Here is an 18,430-nt window from a genome sequence, read left to right on the forward strand (position 1 = left end):
ATTTCCAGATGAAAGATCTGGGTGAGGCACAACGCATTTTGGGAATCCGTATCTACCGAGATAGATCACGACGGACGTTATCACTTAGTCAGGAGTCTTATTTGGATAAGGTTCTTGAAAGATTCAGCATGACCAACTCCAAGAAGGGGAACCTTCCTATGACGACTGAGATGCAGTTGAGCAAGTCTCGATCACCCACGACGCCCTGAAGGGATAGAGCGCATGAGTCGTGTTCCTTATGCATCCGCAATAGGATCGATCATGTATGCCATGATATGCACACGTCCGGACGTGGCATATGCATTGAGTATGACGAGTCGGTACCAAAAGACTCCAGGTGAAACACACTTTGGATAGCGATCAAAAATATCCTCAAGTACCTATGGAGGACTAAGAATTGGGTATTGACTTATGGAGGCGATACTAAGCTATACGCAACGGATTACGCAGATGCTAGCTTCCAAACGGATCGAGATGATTCAAAATCTCATCCGGGTTCGTCTTCACTCTTAATGGTGCTTTGCGGTCACTGGAAGAGTTCCAAACAGAGTGTTGTAGCAGATTCTACTACTCGAATCGAGTACTATGCCGCTTCGGAGGCAAAGCAAAGGAAGCGATATGGATGCGTCAATTCTTACAAGGGATTTTGGTAGTTCCTAGTTCGAATGACCCGATCACCATCTATTGTGACAATAGAGGTGCCATCTTCCAGGCTAAGGAGCCAAAGTCTAGCAACAAATCTAGACATGTACTTGTAAAGCTCACCGATCCGTGATTACGTGGAGCAAGAAGAGATAGTGATTGACAAGATTGCGACGGATGATAACATCGCGGATCCTCTCACCAAACCGTTGAATTATGATAAGCATGTAGGGCATGTTAATTCCATGGGAATTAAACATGTTCCTGAGTTGTAGTACTTGATTATGGATTTGATACATTATCTTTTTCATATACTATTTATAACTTCATCGTTTTATATATAATATTTTGTTTTTCATGTGGATTGTACTGACAACATTGAACGCCACAAAGTGAACTGAATTACATTATATTTGTTTTGGTCCGTAATCGCCAATGTGAGCTGATAACTCCGGCTATTATATTGTGCAGTCGATTGATGGTGGGTTCAACGAGCCATAAGTCAAACGGTTGACTGATCGATCACATATACGAGATTATGACGATACCTCGTAGGACAACTTTATGTCACAACGTAATGGAGTCCTAAATGTTTAATAACATTCGGTGCCAGGTCGTGGATAAGACATCCATTGTGTTCCTAGAGTCGATTCTTTTGACTATCGACTGTCTCTTGAGATTAAGGCAGTTTTTGGGTGACTTTGGTTTCTTTCTCACGGTCTGCCGTGAATCGGAGGCTAAGTAGATTTTTTCTCGGGTCATTTCATACGTGCTTACATCTGCAGGATTCGAGTTGAGGAAAATATCCAACCTTTATCAGGTATAGTTATTTCTCAGGGCCACTCGAGGAGTTGTAACTGAAATGCATGGCCATGCTCGAATGATGATTCGTTTATCAGTTAAGTTACTTTCTAGTCGGGGAAACTACTCTTGATACTGATCGCTTGTAAAATACGACCTTTGTGAATACAGATTTCGCAAATTGTTTTACATTTAGTGGGAGAAATTTTAGGATATGAGAATCGGTTATCGCACATACACTTGTGAGGACAAGTGGGAGTTTGTTGGAGCTTGTGTCCTCCACAAATTAGTGTGATAACATTTGTAAATCTCTTACAGGTTCACAAGGGTATACTTCGTATATTTAAATCAGTTGATTAACGTTTACCTAATAACGGTTGGCTTGCTAGAAAGTTTGACGTTATTATCATACAGATGGCGGTGATCAACTGGTCCCTAAAGGTCACACCTATAGGATGTGTTTGAGAAATGTGGTTATAGAAATATAATCATATTGATGCCCAATATGACTAAATAGTTAGTCAATGTGTTGATGAGATAATTATTTAATGAAAATTAAATAATATTAGTTAAGACGAATTAACTGTCAATTCGTAAATTAAATATAATAAGTCATATTTAATTAAATATATGTAATGTTAGTTTGGACGAATTAATCTGTTAATTCGTAATTAAATATAATCAGTTATATTTAATATCAACAAGATGAATGTGTCATAGTGGTAATAGTGAGGGTACACATACCAAGAGGTCATGGGTTCGATCCTCACTAGATGACAATTCAACACACTTTATATATTTTTGGAAAGACCAAAAATAAGGAGAATAATACTCCTTATTTCGGTCAGTTTGGCCGAAATTAGGAAAGATTTTTCTTTCCTAATTGACTCCAAAATTTCGGTCAGTATAAGAAAGAAAGGGAGATGTTTATTCTACCCTAATTCTTTTTCTTGACCTAGCCTCTCTCTCTCTCATCAGAAAAACACAAAACAACTAAAAATTTACAGAAAATTTTAGATCGATTCTAGCACAATCAATAGGGCATATCTCATATCGTCTTGGGTGCAACTGATAGGCGAGTATCAATTTTGATATTGTTCTTAGGCCAATTTTGCTAGGACCGAAGGTTAATTTTGAATCCTTTATACTTTGTTTATGTATTTTGTTTATGACCTTTGATCATCATTGTTAAATTCGTTATAATCCTTCTAAATTAAGGGAAGTATACAGATTATTTCCCACAAAACCATGGCAGCTAGGTAGCATTGGAACCAGCTTTTTTTCCAAGCTGGTCTTATGGCCCCTTTCCGAGACCATAACAATAAGTCTCTTAGTTGATGGCAAGAGGTGGAAACGCCTAGCCAGCTGATGATAACAACCAACAGTTATCTGGAAAATGTGCAATTGAAGAAAAGGTGGCGTGCACTTTCAGTAGCAGATTTACATAGGCTACATCTGTTAGGCCATTGAAACCATGTGGTAGCAAACTGATCAATTATAGCTAACCTCCTCTAAAGCGCAAGCATTAAGGTAATTTTGTGTTTGGGTAGCATTTTGCCTTTCTGAACAACATTGTAGCAAGCCTGCACAGGAGGCCTATATCTTATGGCCTCATAGGCAGTACCAACTGAGAATTTGTTCTTGATGAGACAAGCCTAAAGTAGCTCTTTCACATGCTGCATCCCACCCAGCTGATTTGCAGTCCTGTCCCTGGCAATCAAGACCCCTCTGAGGCATTCTGGATAAAACTCTTTGATCTGGAGGTCCCAGATGCTACATTCTTTGAGAAAGTAATGCCTTATCCAGGTACACCAGACACTGCCAGTACCATGATCTATATGCCACAACCATTTAAGGATAGCTTCCCTGTTTCAGGTGCAAACATCTTTGAGGTGGAACCCTCCTTCTGACCATGGAGTACAAATGGATTGCCAAATTTTAAAAACCATGCTTCTTTGTTTACCAGGTGATCCCCAGAACAACTGTCTACAAGCCCGGTTGATGTATTTGGAAATATTCTTTGATAGAAGGATGCTGCTACCCCAGAAGTTCCCTAGGCCAAAGACAATAGACTGTATTACTTGAATTTTACCACCATAGGAGAGATACTCGGATTGACATCTTTGGAGGAGAGAAGAAAGTTTAACAGTGAGCCCCTCATACATGCTAATGCTCAGTCTGGAAGGGTAAATAGGTAGCCCTAAATATCTGAAAGGGAACGACCCTTCACTGAGTCCAGTCTCACAAAGGATTTGTTGTTTTAGTGCAGCACTGACCCCTCCAAAATAGGCATCAGTCTTGTCAATATTAACCTTAAGGACAGAACACGTAGAGAAGATGTGAAGAGTATCAGTGGCATGCTTGACTGAGGGAAGATCTCCTCTGGTAAAAATCATCAGTCATTAACAAAGACCAGATGATTGAGCCCCATTTTAGCACATTTAGGATGGAAGGAGGTGTTGCTTACTGCACATAGCTCTCAAGCACCTGGATAGAACTTCCATACTAAGGATAAAAAGGCTAGGAGATATGGGGTCTCCTTGTCTAACACCACTCTTGCCCTTGAAGAAACTTGTGTTAGTTCCATTCACTTTAAGGGTTAACCAAGAGCAAGTTAAAATTATTATTATTATTATATTATTATTATTATTATTATTATTATTATTATTATTATTATTATTATTATTATTATTATTATTATTATTATTATTATTATTATTATTATTATTATTATTATTATTATTATTATTAAAAGAAGAAGAATATTACTAATAATAATATTAAATTACTAATAATAATATTAATAGTATTAATTATACTAATTTGAGTGATTAACTAGATAGCCACCATGAACACCACGGTTCACCATCAATCTAATTAGGTGAAATAATGGAGCACCGATTTACTAAATTGTTGTTAAAAGTCTAGCTGTGTATCATCCTAATTTGACTGATTAGGTAGCCACCACGAAGCACCAACAATACTAATTTATTTAATTAGATAAATAAAAATCGACATGCCCTTATTTCATCTTTAACAAATAAATAAAATTTGATTGATTAATTAAAACTCAACAAATAATATTAATAATTGATAAACAAGTAAATTAATTTATTATTTGGTAAATTAGAATCCATCTTGTATGTTTTAAGTCATTTGAGCAATTAAATTAAGTTTTAGGGAAAAATATTGATTTAAGAGTTCATTTGGTTTAGTTTTAGGTGAATAGGGTACAAAATAGAACGTTTATGAAAAAAGTGTATGTGAAAGAGTAAAGTTCGTATATGAAAAAACAATTAGATATTAATAATAGTAATATTAAAATTAACAATGTTATTAATAATATTATTAGTTAATATTCATATTCATATTAATAATAATAGTAATAATAGTACTAATTATATTAATATGAATATTATTGATTTTAATAACCATAATATTCATAATAATAACAATAATGAGGATGATTAATAATAATAATAATAATAATAATAATAATAATAATAATAATAATAATAATAATAATAATAATAATAATAATAATAATAATAATAATATTTGTGCCCCTCACTGTTCAAGACTTCAGGCGTATAACATGTTATTATGTGGTTTATAAGACTATTAGTACGATTATAGCTAATAGACTCCATCATGTCCTCCCTGTGTTGGTTGGAAATGAACAAGCTGCATTTATCAAGGGTCGCAACATATTTGAAAATATAATGATGTCTCAAAATTTAATTAAAGGATACAACCAAGGCTCATTTCCCCAAGATGTTTAATCAAAGTTTATATAAAAAAGACATTAAATTCCCTTTAGTGGGAATTTATCAAGCAGATGTTGCTAGGTCTAGGCTTTCCTCATAAATTTGTTAAGTGGACCATGGGATGCATAGCTTCTCCATGGTTTTCCTTAAAGATTAATGGCAGCCTCTGTGGATTTTTCCCGGGAAGGTCAGGGGTCAGGCAGGGGGGTCATATCTCCCCTTACATCTTTGTGCTAAGTATGGAAATCCTTTCTAGACAGCTTAGAAGCCTTCATCTCCTTCCCTATGTTTCCTCTCATCCTAAGTGTGCTAAGCTCAGATTAAATCATCTAGTTTTTGCTGATGATCTCATGGTATTCATGAGGGGGGATGTTCCTTCCGTGGTAGCTGTTACAGAGTGCTTAGATAAATTTGCTAAAATTTCTTGTCTCCATGCTAATCCAGCTAAGACCAGCATCTACTATGGAGGGATTACTGATGATGTTAAACACCAAATAGAGACTGCCACTGGATACTCTAAGGCACAGTTTCTCTTCAGATACTTGGGAGTCACTTTGAACCCAGGTAGGCTGGCTCCAGGCATGTTCAAATCTATGATGGATAAGATTCAATATGCTATTCACCACTGGACTGGTAACCTTCTCTCGTATGCAGTAAAACTCCAGCTTATTAACTCAATATTGTTTGGTCTTGAGAAATTCTGGTGCTCAGCTCTGATCTTGCCCAAAGTTGTTGTTAAAATGGTATATAAGCTATGTAAGGATTATTTTTGGGGTATCCCCTCTGGCAAACACAAGATGATTTTTCATAGTTGGGAATCTATATGCTCACCCTGGCAGGAAGGAGGATTCAACAGCAAAGAACTTTTGAGTTGGAACAAAGCCCTCCTCTGCAAATGGGTATGGTTATTAACTCAAAATAGGGAGGGCATATGGGATCAATGGACTAAGTCCTATAACATGATTGACTCCTCTATCTGGTCAGTGTAGAGCAAACCCCACCATGCTGAAAGTTGGCGTGCGATTCTTAAAGTAAGGGACTATCTTTTGGATATCACTGGAGGACAGCTTGGTGCCCAGCCAGTCCTACATTCTTGTGTTGTTAAGGGGCAATTTGTTATCAGGAAGGCATATGATATTTTCAGGAGGAAACGTGGTAAGCTTGGGTGGACTAAGGCTCTGTCTCATCCTGAGATCCTCCCTAAGCACAAAATCTGTGTTACTCAGGCTACTCTAAAGGTGCTCTCAACTATTGACAGGATTTGTACTCGAGGATATCCCATGGTGAACTGGTGTTGTTTGTGTGAATGAGCTATGGAATCTCATCGGCATCTTTTCTTTAGATGCCCTTACTCCCAGCAAGTTAGAAGGTTAATGTTGTATTGGCTTGACTTACTTGGTTCTTGGTCTGATCTTGACTTGAAGAATTGGCTTTTTATTGGCTAAGCAAAGATTGTCTACATGGAAAAGAGTCTTGGTCTTTAGTAGTTTGGCAGGCTTGATTTTTTCAATTTGGGAGAAAAGGAACAACTGTATCTTCAAGGGCAAGGCTAAGGGACCTGAGCTTGTTGCTAAACAATTGTAGTGGGTCATCAAAACGCGGTTGTTAGCTAGTAATATCCCCCAACTTAGATCTTGGTTTGTAAACAAGTAGTATAGTGTGACAGGCTCTCTTAGTTTGTTTTCTGTGGTGTTTTGTCTTTTTGTAAGATTTCTCTCATTTATTTTTTTCCCTTAATGAATGAATATAGATGAGTACAACTTTCTTGCAAAATAATAATAATAATAATAATAATAATATAGATGAGCACACTTACCGTAGTGTGCTGGGGTATCGTCTGGGTGTTCCGTTATTCACGGTATCTAGGCCCTGTCCGGCTTGCTCTCGGGGTTTTTGCTGGGGATGTTTTTGGGGACCACGCTGTTTCTTGTCTCTTGATCTTGTGGGCGTTAAACATCGGCATAACCTTGTCCGGGACACTCTTTTCGACATCTGCTATAGATCTGGTATTACTGCGGGGAAGGAGGTTGATATCGGTTTGGTTGATGGGCATGGTGGCTCTCTTCGTCCTGCGGATTTATTGCTTTATTCTTGGGACAGGGGGCGTGATGTGTGCGTCGACCTGACAGGTTCTTCACCTTTGACTCAGACTGGGTTGGCAGATTTTGTGCCGGGCCGGGTTGTCGCTGATGCTGTTCAGCGAAAGTGTGCTAAGTATGGGGATTTGTGCGCGATAGCGGGTTATGGTTTCCTTCCTTTCTCCTTCTCTTCACTTGGGGAGCTGGGTTCGGATGCTGTTGCCTTGCTCAAGCGGATCCAGAAATTCTCGGTATCTCAGGATGCGGGGGCTAGGGTGGCCGCTTATATTTTTACTAGACTTAGCTTTACTATTGCTAAGGGTGTGGGAGCCCAGATTGTCTCTCGGCTCCCCACCAATTTCATGTAAACTTTTATTCTTATTTTAATGAAAGTTGCGCGCATAAAAAAAAAAAAATAATAATAATAATATTAATAATATTAATAATATTAATAAAAACTATTAAGTTTAAGATTTGCAAAATTGAAATAAATTTGAATTTAGTGGAGCGAATCGAATCGAATGAAAAGTGAATCAATGGAATCGAGCCGAACCGAATGGAGATTTGAGCGAGCGAATCGAGTTGAAAATAAGCCAGAAAGAACAGGGTCAAAATTAACTCTTGCTTCAGCTTCATTCACTCCAGCTCAGCTCCATTCAATTTAGTTTCATTCAGCTCTATTCCATTTAACTCAATTCAGTTCATTTTAGCCGAAAAGCACATAACTAATGTATGTACAAGTTGATCCTTTCATATCTTTTCATTTGCAAGTTGTTATTCACCTTTTGTCAGTTATGAGAACATGTAACTATATTTCTACCAATTAAGAAAATTGTTTATCATAAACATAATCAATATAACATTTATTTTAAAATTGATCAATTTAGCATCCAATAGTTTCGTTCTCTGTTTGTAAGAATTTTTTTCTTTTTATAACTTTCATCTCAAATTAAGATTTTAATCGAAAATCCTCCGTAAATTATTGATAATGAACATATTTTTTCTAATTTGTAAGGGTAAGATTATTGGTAGTCTTGAGATAAGACTTTGTTAAGTCTTAAGACAAGACTCACTAAAAACTACCAATAATCTACCTTAGTCTTAACAAAGTCTTAAGTTGAGTCTTGGAAATCCAAGACTCGCCTTAAGACTTTGGGTGAGTCTTGACCCCACCTTAAAGAGAAATTAACCAATGAGTGAATTACATGTGTCGTTTCTTTTTTTGTGGAAAAAAGAAGCAAAGTGGAAAAGTAGAGTCTGAGCTGAGTCTGACGGATAATGTATAAATTCTGAGGTGAGTCTGAGGTGGGTCTGAATAATAAAGAAATAATAAAAGTTAGTGGAAAGCTGATGTGGTAGAGTCTTAAGACTTGGGAGAGTCTGACTGATAATCTCACCCTAAACTTGAGATGAAAAGTCCTCTGACTGGCTTAATACGACAACGAATACCACATAATATGAATTCTTTTAATAAAAAGCTATATCTTCAACATTATTTCATGGCTTCGTTATCTAGCCTTTTTGCCCTTACTGAGATTTTCAGAATTACTTTATTATCCGCAATGTTAAAATCAAGAGGAGTTCAAGCTCACAATTGTTGGTGAATGTTTGCCTATTTGACGGTGTGCAATAGATGATTACTATCATTATTAGCGGATGTCGAAGGTATGAGGTTGTCATGAAGGAATTATTAGATATGAGACTTTCTTTTTGTAGTAAGATAAAAGATATTCAACTTCTTAGTGATTGATTTGCCGGACTAGTCACAAATGGTGGACTATTGAGTCTCAGGCTCCGTTTGGCAAGACATTTTAGATACCTAATTTGGTCAAAGTAGCTTATTTGACCAAAATTTCAGGTACCTTATTTTTTTGTAAGCGTTTGACAAGTAGTTTATTTAACCAAATAAGCTAGCTGAAATGAAATGCTTCCTAAGGTAGCATTTGAGATTTTAGTTACCTGATTTGATTTAATTTTCTGTTTTTACCCCTTAAATTTATACTAATGTATTATATAATCATCATATCCTTTTACGTCATTCCATCAAAATCAGTTACCTTTTTAGTTAGTATTCTAAACAATTTTTTTATATAATCAACTACCTTATTAGTTCACTTGTCAAAAAAAATAAAAAAAAATTACTTTATTAATTCCTAATTTTCAGCTATCTTATCAGTTACCTTTTTAAGTTTCAATTAACTTTTCAGTTTTTAACTAGCTTTTCAAGTTTCAGCTACCTTTTTAGTTAATTTGACTGGTGGAACGTTTATCTGGTTGGTTAGTTGAATAGTGGTAATAAGTATGTGAGCTAATGTTACCTTTACCTTAAAAGGACTCTTCAGTCTCAACTCTCAATCATTGGTTTCAGATCAATTTTTTTGCGGCCGTCAAAAGGGAAGTAATTATGAGGCTGGTACCTAAAAGTCTTGCAGTTTATTCCCATTTTCTGATAGATTTAACATATAATTAGTTCACAAATATTACTGGGGATTTTAGACATTTTAAATAGTTCACAAAATAGTATATACCCGATTAATTTAGTCTTCATTTATCTTACTCAGATACATTGTCAGATTTCCTTCAAAAACCTGGATGAGGTCGTTGCTTTGTCCTTATAATGTTACAAGTGTATTTCGCTTAAAGTGAGATGGACCTGCTAATGTAATCTAGCTAAAGCTTGTTTGCTGCAGGAGAGTGGATGAAACTATACAGCCTGTTTAGGTGTTTTTTACCAAGTTGATTGTTTTAGGTCAATGTGGTCTTACTCGTTGGGTGTTCGATTGATCGTTTGTATGATGATACTTAAATAAGGAAATAATGCTCGTAATGTAAATTGACACGTGAGATTTGGTGACGCGGAAAACCCAATGTGGGAACAACCGCGGGAGGGACGGTACCCTGCCAAATATTGTACTTGCTTTAAATAGAAGGATGATTACAATTGTATCGTAATGTTAATCTTGCTAGCACGAGGTATCGAGCTTATAAGATCTTGGATGTATACGTGCGTGTGTGAATGTATATGTGTATGTCTGTATGAATGTCCTTCTTTGATTGCTCCCTTGGCTATTTATAGGGCAAGAACCCTAGACGTATCCTACCTTGATTATGGAAAGGAATATAACTTCCATAATAACTCTTGCCATAACACGCGGTCTCCCTACATTCTCCCTGATCTCCCTGACTTCTCCCTGACCCCTCTTTCCTAAATCCGAATGCTTCCTTCAATGGGCTTCGGCCTGCGCGTATGCCAGCCCATTCCTTCTCCCTCATGCTCACTCCTACCACGGGCTCCCCTTCTCCTTATATGATCTACTTATTTATTAAGTGGGCCTCCCCTTTTGAGTGATTTTTAGCCCAAACAGTTTGCCCCAAATTTCTTGTGATGTACGCTTCGAGGTGTCGAGTAAGGAATTTACGTAGTCGACTGCTAAAACCCTAAGCCACCATTTGCACTCATTTTCATGCAAATTCATCATTTCAGCCGCCCACCTCCTCTTTTCTCGCACCCTACTCCCTCTCTCTTCCTTTATAACCTGTGGACACGGGCCACGGGGGCGCTTGGGAAACAAGCGTTTGCATTTGTGGAGTCGCCACCAATTTATTATGGAAAATTGAAAACCGTTCGAATACCTCGTGCCATGTCAAGACACAAAGTAGTGACATGAACACCAAGAACTCGTTACCCTTAGCATTCTATGTTTAGAATGACTCTCGTGGATGCCAATGAACACGGATGTTCACAGAGATCTGGAGTAAGGGGTGAGGGTACGTATTAGGAAGTTCTTTTGATCGAACACCTAATCCCGCCTGCTTCGATAGCGGCCTCTACTAATGATTAGGGAAAATCGTCTATACTCGATATATTGTCGATTATATGCATGCAATGCAACATCCAACGTTTTAATCCTAACATGTGAGAATTAATACTAAGTCGGTAAACAATTAATTTAGCATACAATTAGGTCGAATCGGGATTTAAGTTCAATTACATATGAAAGCATACAAGCAATAAAAAGTACAATGATAAATACAATAAAGGAAAATTACAATAATGAAAATTACAATAATTACATCGGATTAAATGTTTATGTCGAAAATACATCTAAAACGGATAATTTAGAAAAGAAAGAATAAATAAACAAACGAACAGATTATTAGGTGATAATACGATTAATAGTAAATTAATACGTAATTAAATAAATTAGGTCAAGGCAAAACGGGAGTTCAGAGACAGAAGTCAACCAGGAACAGACGCAGCAGTCACTACGTCTGTTCCTTGGCTCAATTTTGGCTATGAAGCCGGAATTTGCAAGTCGTTAATATTCGTTGGTGATTTTAATGCTTGATTATATTATTTGACTCGGATGAAAGTGATTATCATATTATTTACATGCGATTAACGGTCATGAAAGCAATAAACATGGATGAAACTAATTAGGACGAATTATTACAAGATTAAAGAGGATTAATTAACAAATTAATAACTAAACAAATTAATTAGGTTAAATACGATGAATTAATGACGGACTAATGACGAATATGATAATAAACAGGTGAGAATATATCAGAGATCGAATTCCAGAAACCCAATATGAATGAATCGAATTTCTACAACCCGGTTTGACTTTAGTGAAAACCCGCAAATATTAATTACTTGGGATTTAAGTCGGGAATTAATGAGATGAATTACATGTTAATAATGATGAACAATTTATATGTCAAATTATTATGTTTAGATTGTTACATTAAAACAAGGAACAAATGAAAACAAAAGAAAAACAAACGAATCGACGAAAGACGAAGGAAGAAGAAAGGAAGCAGGAACTGCGGCAGCCTCACGAAGAGGCGCAGCAGGTACTGCGTTCCTTCGAAGAGGCGCAGCAGTTGCTACGTCCTTTCTCGACGGTTGTCCTCTGATAATCCGTAAAAAGAGTTTTAAACAAAGGGTTTTAGAAATCGGTTTTAATTGTATTTTCGACATAAATCTTACAATATGATTGCAATAAATGAATAAAAAAGAGATTTACACCCTCAGACTTACATGTTTGACGAAACGAGATGAACTAAGTTAACGATTAGTGATGCTCGACTCGAATGTAGACGAAAGTGCCCTTGTAAGAGGAATTAAAACAGATTGATTAAAGTTGATTATGGTGGAGTTGGTCAAATTGGTCGGTCATGCAAAACGAGGCTGGTACTCAGAAGGATCCGAGATTACGTGGTCGAAAGTTCAAGCACGTAGACGCCAAAAAGTAAGAATGTGGTCTAGAATGCAAAGGGAGAAGAAAAGGGCGGACACTCGCGTGAGAAATATGTGAGACCGAAGGTCTCTATTTATACTAATCACATGGAGGAAGTAGGGTTTTTCGGAGAAACATTGGAAGTGAATCTCGAAAAGATATGAAAAGATACGAAAAATACGCAGAAAAGGACTTGGGAAGAGGCGCAAAGAGTAACGCTGCGTCTCTTGGAAGAGGCGCAGCACTTGCTGCGTCTATTCTCAAGTGGTTTTCTCCTGCGGAAGAAAGATTTCCGTGTTTAGTTTATGGAATAACGGAATAATTTGGTTTTCCTTAATACCTTGTATGAATATTACGGGAAATTGTTTACCAAAGATTAAAAGATTTATAAAATATGGAATAGAAATATCCGGAATATTCCAGAATATTCCGACTCGGCATTTTAATGGTTGTCAGAAAATGAAGACGGTTTTAGGCCCGGACTCCAAATGTACTCTAATTACTGCCAAAACGACCGTATCGGCATGTAGATGACATTTGGACTCCAAATGTACTCTAAGACGGTTATGTAGACATAAATGTTTGAGCGATCACTTGACGATAAACTTACGAACTGTCACAAATCGTTTCGCGTACCAAACATGCGGCCCAATCATCGCCGGGTGGTTTGCGGGAGGTGCAGAAATGAGGTGTCTACATAACCTCAACCTCCACCCTCTACTTTCATTAATCCCAAATCATTTCCAAAAAACTCTCTCTCTCCCCAAATCCTTAACCCCCCTTCTCTTCTTTCCTTGCCGGCTCCACTACTCCACTCTCCGTCGTTCCTTTCACCTGGTATTTCTCCCCTCTTTTCTTCTTAATTAGCATTTTCTCTTTCTTCACCATGGGCAAAACCCGACACTCATCATCGACTTCCACACCCACTGACCGCAATCCTGACCCGGTCTTTCCTTCCCGGGGACTCTTCACTTACCCTCATGATTGTGACTCCGTCTTGACTCCTGCTGACATCTCCATGATCAAAGGTCTGCTTGGTCTCGGTGACGGGGTGGATATTGCCATCCCTAAACCGGGTCAAAAAGCCGACGCCCTTCGTCCAGAGGGTTTTTTTTATCTATACCCGTTTAGATATGGTCTCCGCTTCTCTTTTCCTAAACTCGTCCAAGACTTCATTTTTACAAACAATTTCGCCATGGCACAAATTTCCGCCACTGTCTGGAGGGTTCTTCTTTACTCCTTGGCCGTTTTTCAAAACACCGGTAATTCCATCTCCCTGGGCGACCTGGCTCATATGTACAATATTAGGTCCCTGGGTAGGGGCCAATTCTCACTCCGGGGCTCTAGAGAGGCTCCCTTCAGGCATGTGTCCAAATCTCGAGATGAGAAATGGTTTGAGGACTTCTTCTTTGTGAGGAAGGACTCCATCTAGCCGCCTGTCGACTACATCTTCGAGAAATGGGTCATAACTTCGAGTAAGTAGCCTCCCTACCACCTGATTCGTTTTATCTTGCTGCTTACTAGCTTACTTCATCGCCCTCGTGCAGGTCCCTGCTACCTGACTCATATTGGTGCCCAGATCCCTGCCCGCAGCAAGCTGTTCTGTATTTCTGAATCCGAGAGAAAGTTCCCTAACCTGCTTCCTGGTTTTTCGCCTGCTTCTTCCTCTAACCCACTCCAATAAACTCACAGCATGTCTTCCGGTAGGCTTCCTACAATCGTTTCAGTTTGCATGCAATTTCACTGACAGCTCATTTTTCCTGGCGCCTAAACTGATGCCTGTTTATTACTTCTGCTATCTAACAATCCGTCTGCCTGCAGGTTCCAAAGTCGACCCCCTGGAAGTCATTCTCCAAAGCGCAAAAAGAAAGAGATCCGCTGCCAGCCCTGATGTGGCATCTGCCTCCAAGAGGAGTGCTCCTGCTACCTCCTTTGAGACTCCTCCTACTCACTCCAGCTCTCCTAGGACTGAACCCTTGGAGGTTGATCTGCTGTCTCGCCATCCCCCTACTCCTCCTACCAGTCCTCGTGCCTCAGCTAGCGGAGGCACCATTGCTCACTTCCCAGAGGGTTTTTGGGAATGTTGATAAGGTGCCCTACTGGCCAGAGATCGACCAGCTGCTCTTCCCACCTCTAAAAGAGGCTTTCTCAGAATTTTCTCCAGAGGAGATGGCTGAGAATGATGTGCACAACGCCTTCATGGTAAGTGATCTTCGTCTTTCACCTGTTCTAAATTTTCTCCTTTTAATTTTTCTTGTTGACTTTCAGTTTTTCCTGCCCCAGACCCTCCAGTCTGCTCTTTACAACAGGAAGATGATCAACATAGTGCAGACCACCAGCCATGCCACCAATGTCAAAAACCAGGAGCTGAAAGGGACAATTGATGACTTGGCGCTGCAACGATCTGATCTGAAGGAACGCGTGGTGGAACTGAAGGCTGAGCTTGCTGGTGCCAAGAAGAAGTTGAAGGAAGGGGCTGATCAGCTGGCATGCACTCAAGAGGTGTGCAACATCTTCTCTGATTCTCTCAAGCGCTCTGACGAGAAGATCATCGAGCTGATCTCTCTGGCCACCAATGTTGTTGCATATGCTACCTGGCGGGGAAAAATCAGCGGGATGCATGCTGCTCTAGAGGAGGCTCCAACCCAGCAAGCCATAGATAAAGAGGAGAGGCAGTTGGAGATGCTCTACCCAGCTCAACCTGATCTGAGCGCGCTGATGCCTGAGGTTGGGAAGGTGAATTCTCCTGCGCTGGTTGAGCAGGCTGCTACTGGAGATGCTGGGTTGCCCCAAGACGCTGCTGACGGAGCTCAGAAGGCTATGGCAGCTGATGGGGTGCAAGCTGGTTTGGTACCTGAAATAGAGGGTCAGCAGGCAGAGGAGGTGCCAGAAGTGGAGGTCATTAACGTGACCGATAATTAAGTTTTTTTTTTATATCAATGAACTTTTTGGTAGTCTGGCCCAGTGGTGGTAGACTTGTAAGTTTTTAAACTTTTTCTGGTAGTTCGCCATGGTGGCGATCAAACTTTGGGGCCGTACTTTTGGCCATATTTTGGAATATCCTTGCCATAGTTTGGCAAGTTTCAAGCATATACTGCGTTTTTGTTTCTTAGGTTTCGTTAGTTTAGGAGGTTGTCGTGTCAGCCTGCTGGCTGATTTAGGCGAGCCCTGTCACCCTGAAGAGGCCGACTTTCTAACTCAGCTAGCTGCCATTTCAGTCTGCTGACTGATTTAGGTGTATGCCGCAATGTAAGGTGGGGTGTTCGTGTCAACCTGAGAGGCTGATTTAGACCAGTCGAGTTAGCCTGAAGAGGCTGATCCAGCCTCAGCTAGATGCCGTGTGATGTGGCTAAAGTCGTATCACCAAACCAAAGTAAAACTATCTCAAGACTAACAAGAATAGCTAGTAGTAAGACAGGTATCGAATCCACAGGGAGGCGGTAAAAGCTAAGTCTAAGAGTATTTAAGCTGTCTAGAAGTAACCGATTTCTGGGGGTTTGTTTTGTTTTGATTCTAACAAACTAATTGCAAGTAATTAAATGAAGGTTTTAACGATATTATTAAAAGTCTAGGATTTACGGTTCACTAGGTCAATCAGTCGGGGATTATCAATCAATTGCTAAATCTATCAAGTTGTTTAAGGTCATAAGATCGGTCGACTCAATTATGCCCTTTAGATCGATTCTAACATGCGGTCGCTATGATTAGATACTCTATTTGATTATCGCAGACCTATATCAATTCTAACCCTATCGGGCGATAGGATCAATTCGCTACACTAATTAATAACTCAGGCCTCAAGTTGATTAACTAGAAGAATTACAATAATCAAACAACAGCTTTAACGATATCAATAGCAACTAATTGATTTTCCCTTTTTATTAACCTAGATCCCCTTCATCCTAGATGAGGGGATTAGCTATTCATAATTATAATAACAACAACAATAATGATTAAAGATGAAAACATGATTGGAAGTATAAAACAATAATTAATGAACATAAAACAATCAACGATTAATTAATGAGGAAAGATTAGTACCATACAAGGGAAAGATTAGGGTTCTAAGAGAGTTTTCCAGCAATATCCGAGCAAAATATAACGTAGTCCAACAATAAAACACGAGTTTCTAATTTATAACAAAAGATAATCGTTTTAGGAAAATCCGGAAATAAGCCCGCCAGAGAGGATCCTCGATCGAGCCAGAGGTGACTCGATCGAGGACAGCTGCTCGATCGAGCCAGTGGTGACTCAATCGAGGAACCATCTTCACAGACTTTTTCTTCTCTTCTTTCTCTTCTAGCCCTCGTGCTTCCTTGTTTCTCGTGCCATGCTTCGTGTATTCTTCTATGCCGTGTCCGCCATGCTAATCTTAGCTTGATCATACTCATAACGAGTCATTTCTGCATCAAAACACAAAATAGCGGCAGTATCAACAATTCATTGAAATAAGGCATATAAATGATAAAATAGGCACGAAACGGTATGTAAAGTGGTATAAAGGGGGCTATAAAAGTATATATGAAAGTGATACATCAAACTCCCCCAAACCAAACCTTTGCTTGTCCTCAAGCAAAGCAATCAGGCCAAACAAAGAACAACAAACATATGGTGAATGAATAACTCAGAGCAAATGTCTAGGCACATACAAGTCTCAGCTGTCCATATCTATAACAAAGTAATGACCAAAAATTTTGCCAATAAAACAAATTCAAAGACACGGGTAATAGACTAACGCAGCTCTTACTCAAGATGTGACATGATACCGAGACTCAGCCAAATACTTTTCAACCTTGCAAGACAATTTTGTCGGATTCTCGCGGTTTCACTCATGCACTCATAAGGGGTGAGATATGTGTAAGATAGAAAGAAGTAAGACTCTCACTCGACTTATGAAATATGCATGCAATCTAATGTGATAAGAGATTCTCCAACTAATACGCATTCACAAAACAGACCAAGTACATGTATCAAGGACAGAAAGGTGGTAAAGTGGCATGGGTATAGAAGTGGCTTGTGCAAAAGCACGTATGGATATGTGAGGCTCAGACGGTAGTCGCAGCGCTAGACCAATAGCCAAATCTAATAAGAAATAAAACAAACATCCAACTGGAGAAATAATCTCAACTTTGACAACATATGAGAGAAATGTAAAGGCTCTCCAAATGTGCATTAGACTCCAGTAATTACCACACACGACCTCCTAACAAAACTGAATGAAGCAAACATTTTTTTCCTTCTTTTCTCTTCTGAATCCTTTTTTTTCGAAACTTTTTTTTTTTCATCTCTTTTTTTTTTCTTTTTTTTTCCTTTTCTTTTTTTTCGAGACTTTTTTTTTTCTTTTTCTTTTTTTTCGTTGCTTCATAATACTTCTCTTTTTCAACATAAGAGGTCACACAATTGCTACAAAAAGATAGCTACTACCCACATGACAATAAAAGTCCCAACCCAACCAAAGTAGCTATAACAATAAGGACTCAAGCAACTGCGACTGTCCCGAAAAAGGTAGGCAAATTCTGGAATGTAGCTAAGAAATGGGATATAAAATGGCTACATGGTTCAAACGGGCTAACAAAAACTGGGTAATGTACGGCATATTTGAACAAAAAGAACCGCCTATCCTCATGTACTTAATCATATGAACGCGCAAAAGCTAAGAAACTAATGTCACAATTATGCAGTTTGATATTACATATTCCACAAGGAGACCACACTCATCAGCCTAAATAACAATGAGACCGGTTTATTAATGTTTCCCGGCCTAGGAAGCTCTAAAGACCTCAGAAATTTAAGTGGTTTACCAACAAAATAAAGTCAAGTCTACTCGGCATAAGGCATATTGTGACGATCAAGACTTGAGTAAAGAGCTTTGTTAATCATAGCTAACAGGTCAAAACAA

The 18,430-nt window shown here is 38.6% G+C and overlaps 2 protein-coding genes across 2 annotated transcripts in view; both read right to left on the reverse strand.

The window, feature by feature from the left end:
* The window catches only part of LOC141653233 (pre-mRNA-splicing factor ATP-dependent RNA helicase DEAH1-like), a 221,466-nt gene that overhangs the window by 106,307 nt on the left and 96,729 nt on the right, over positions 1 to 18,430 (reverse strand). The gene's annotated exons all lie outside the window — the stretch shown is intronic.
* LOC141651228 (uncharacterized) lies at positions 3,099 to 3,947 on the reverse strand. The gene is made up of 3 exons (XM_074458947.1): positions 3,931 to 3,947; positions 3,407 to 3,825; positions 3,099 to 3,277 (listed from the first exon to the last, which is right to left on the reverse strand). The coding sequence occupies exons 1-3, from the start codon at positions 3,945 to 3,947 to the stop codon at positions 3,099 to 3,101; spliced, it is 615 nt and encodes a 204-aa protein (XP_074315048.1).

The sequence above is a fragment of the Silene latifolia genome, chromosome 4 (assembly GCF_048544455.1).
Source record: "Silene latifolia isolate original U9 population chromosome 4, ASM4854445v1, whole genome shotgun sequence".
Lineage (NCBI taxonomy): Eukaryota > Viridiplantae > Streptophyta > Magnoliopsida > Caryophyllales > Caryophyllaceae > Silene > Silene latifolia.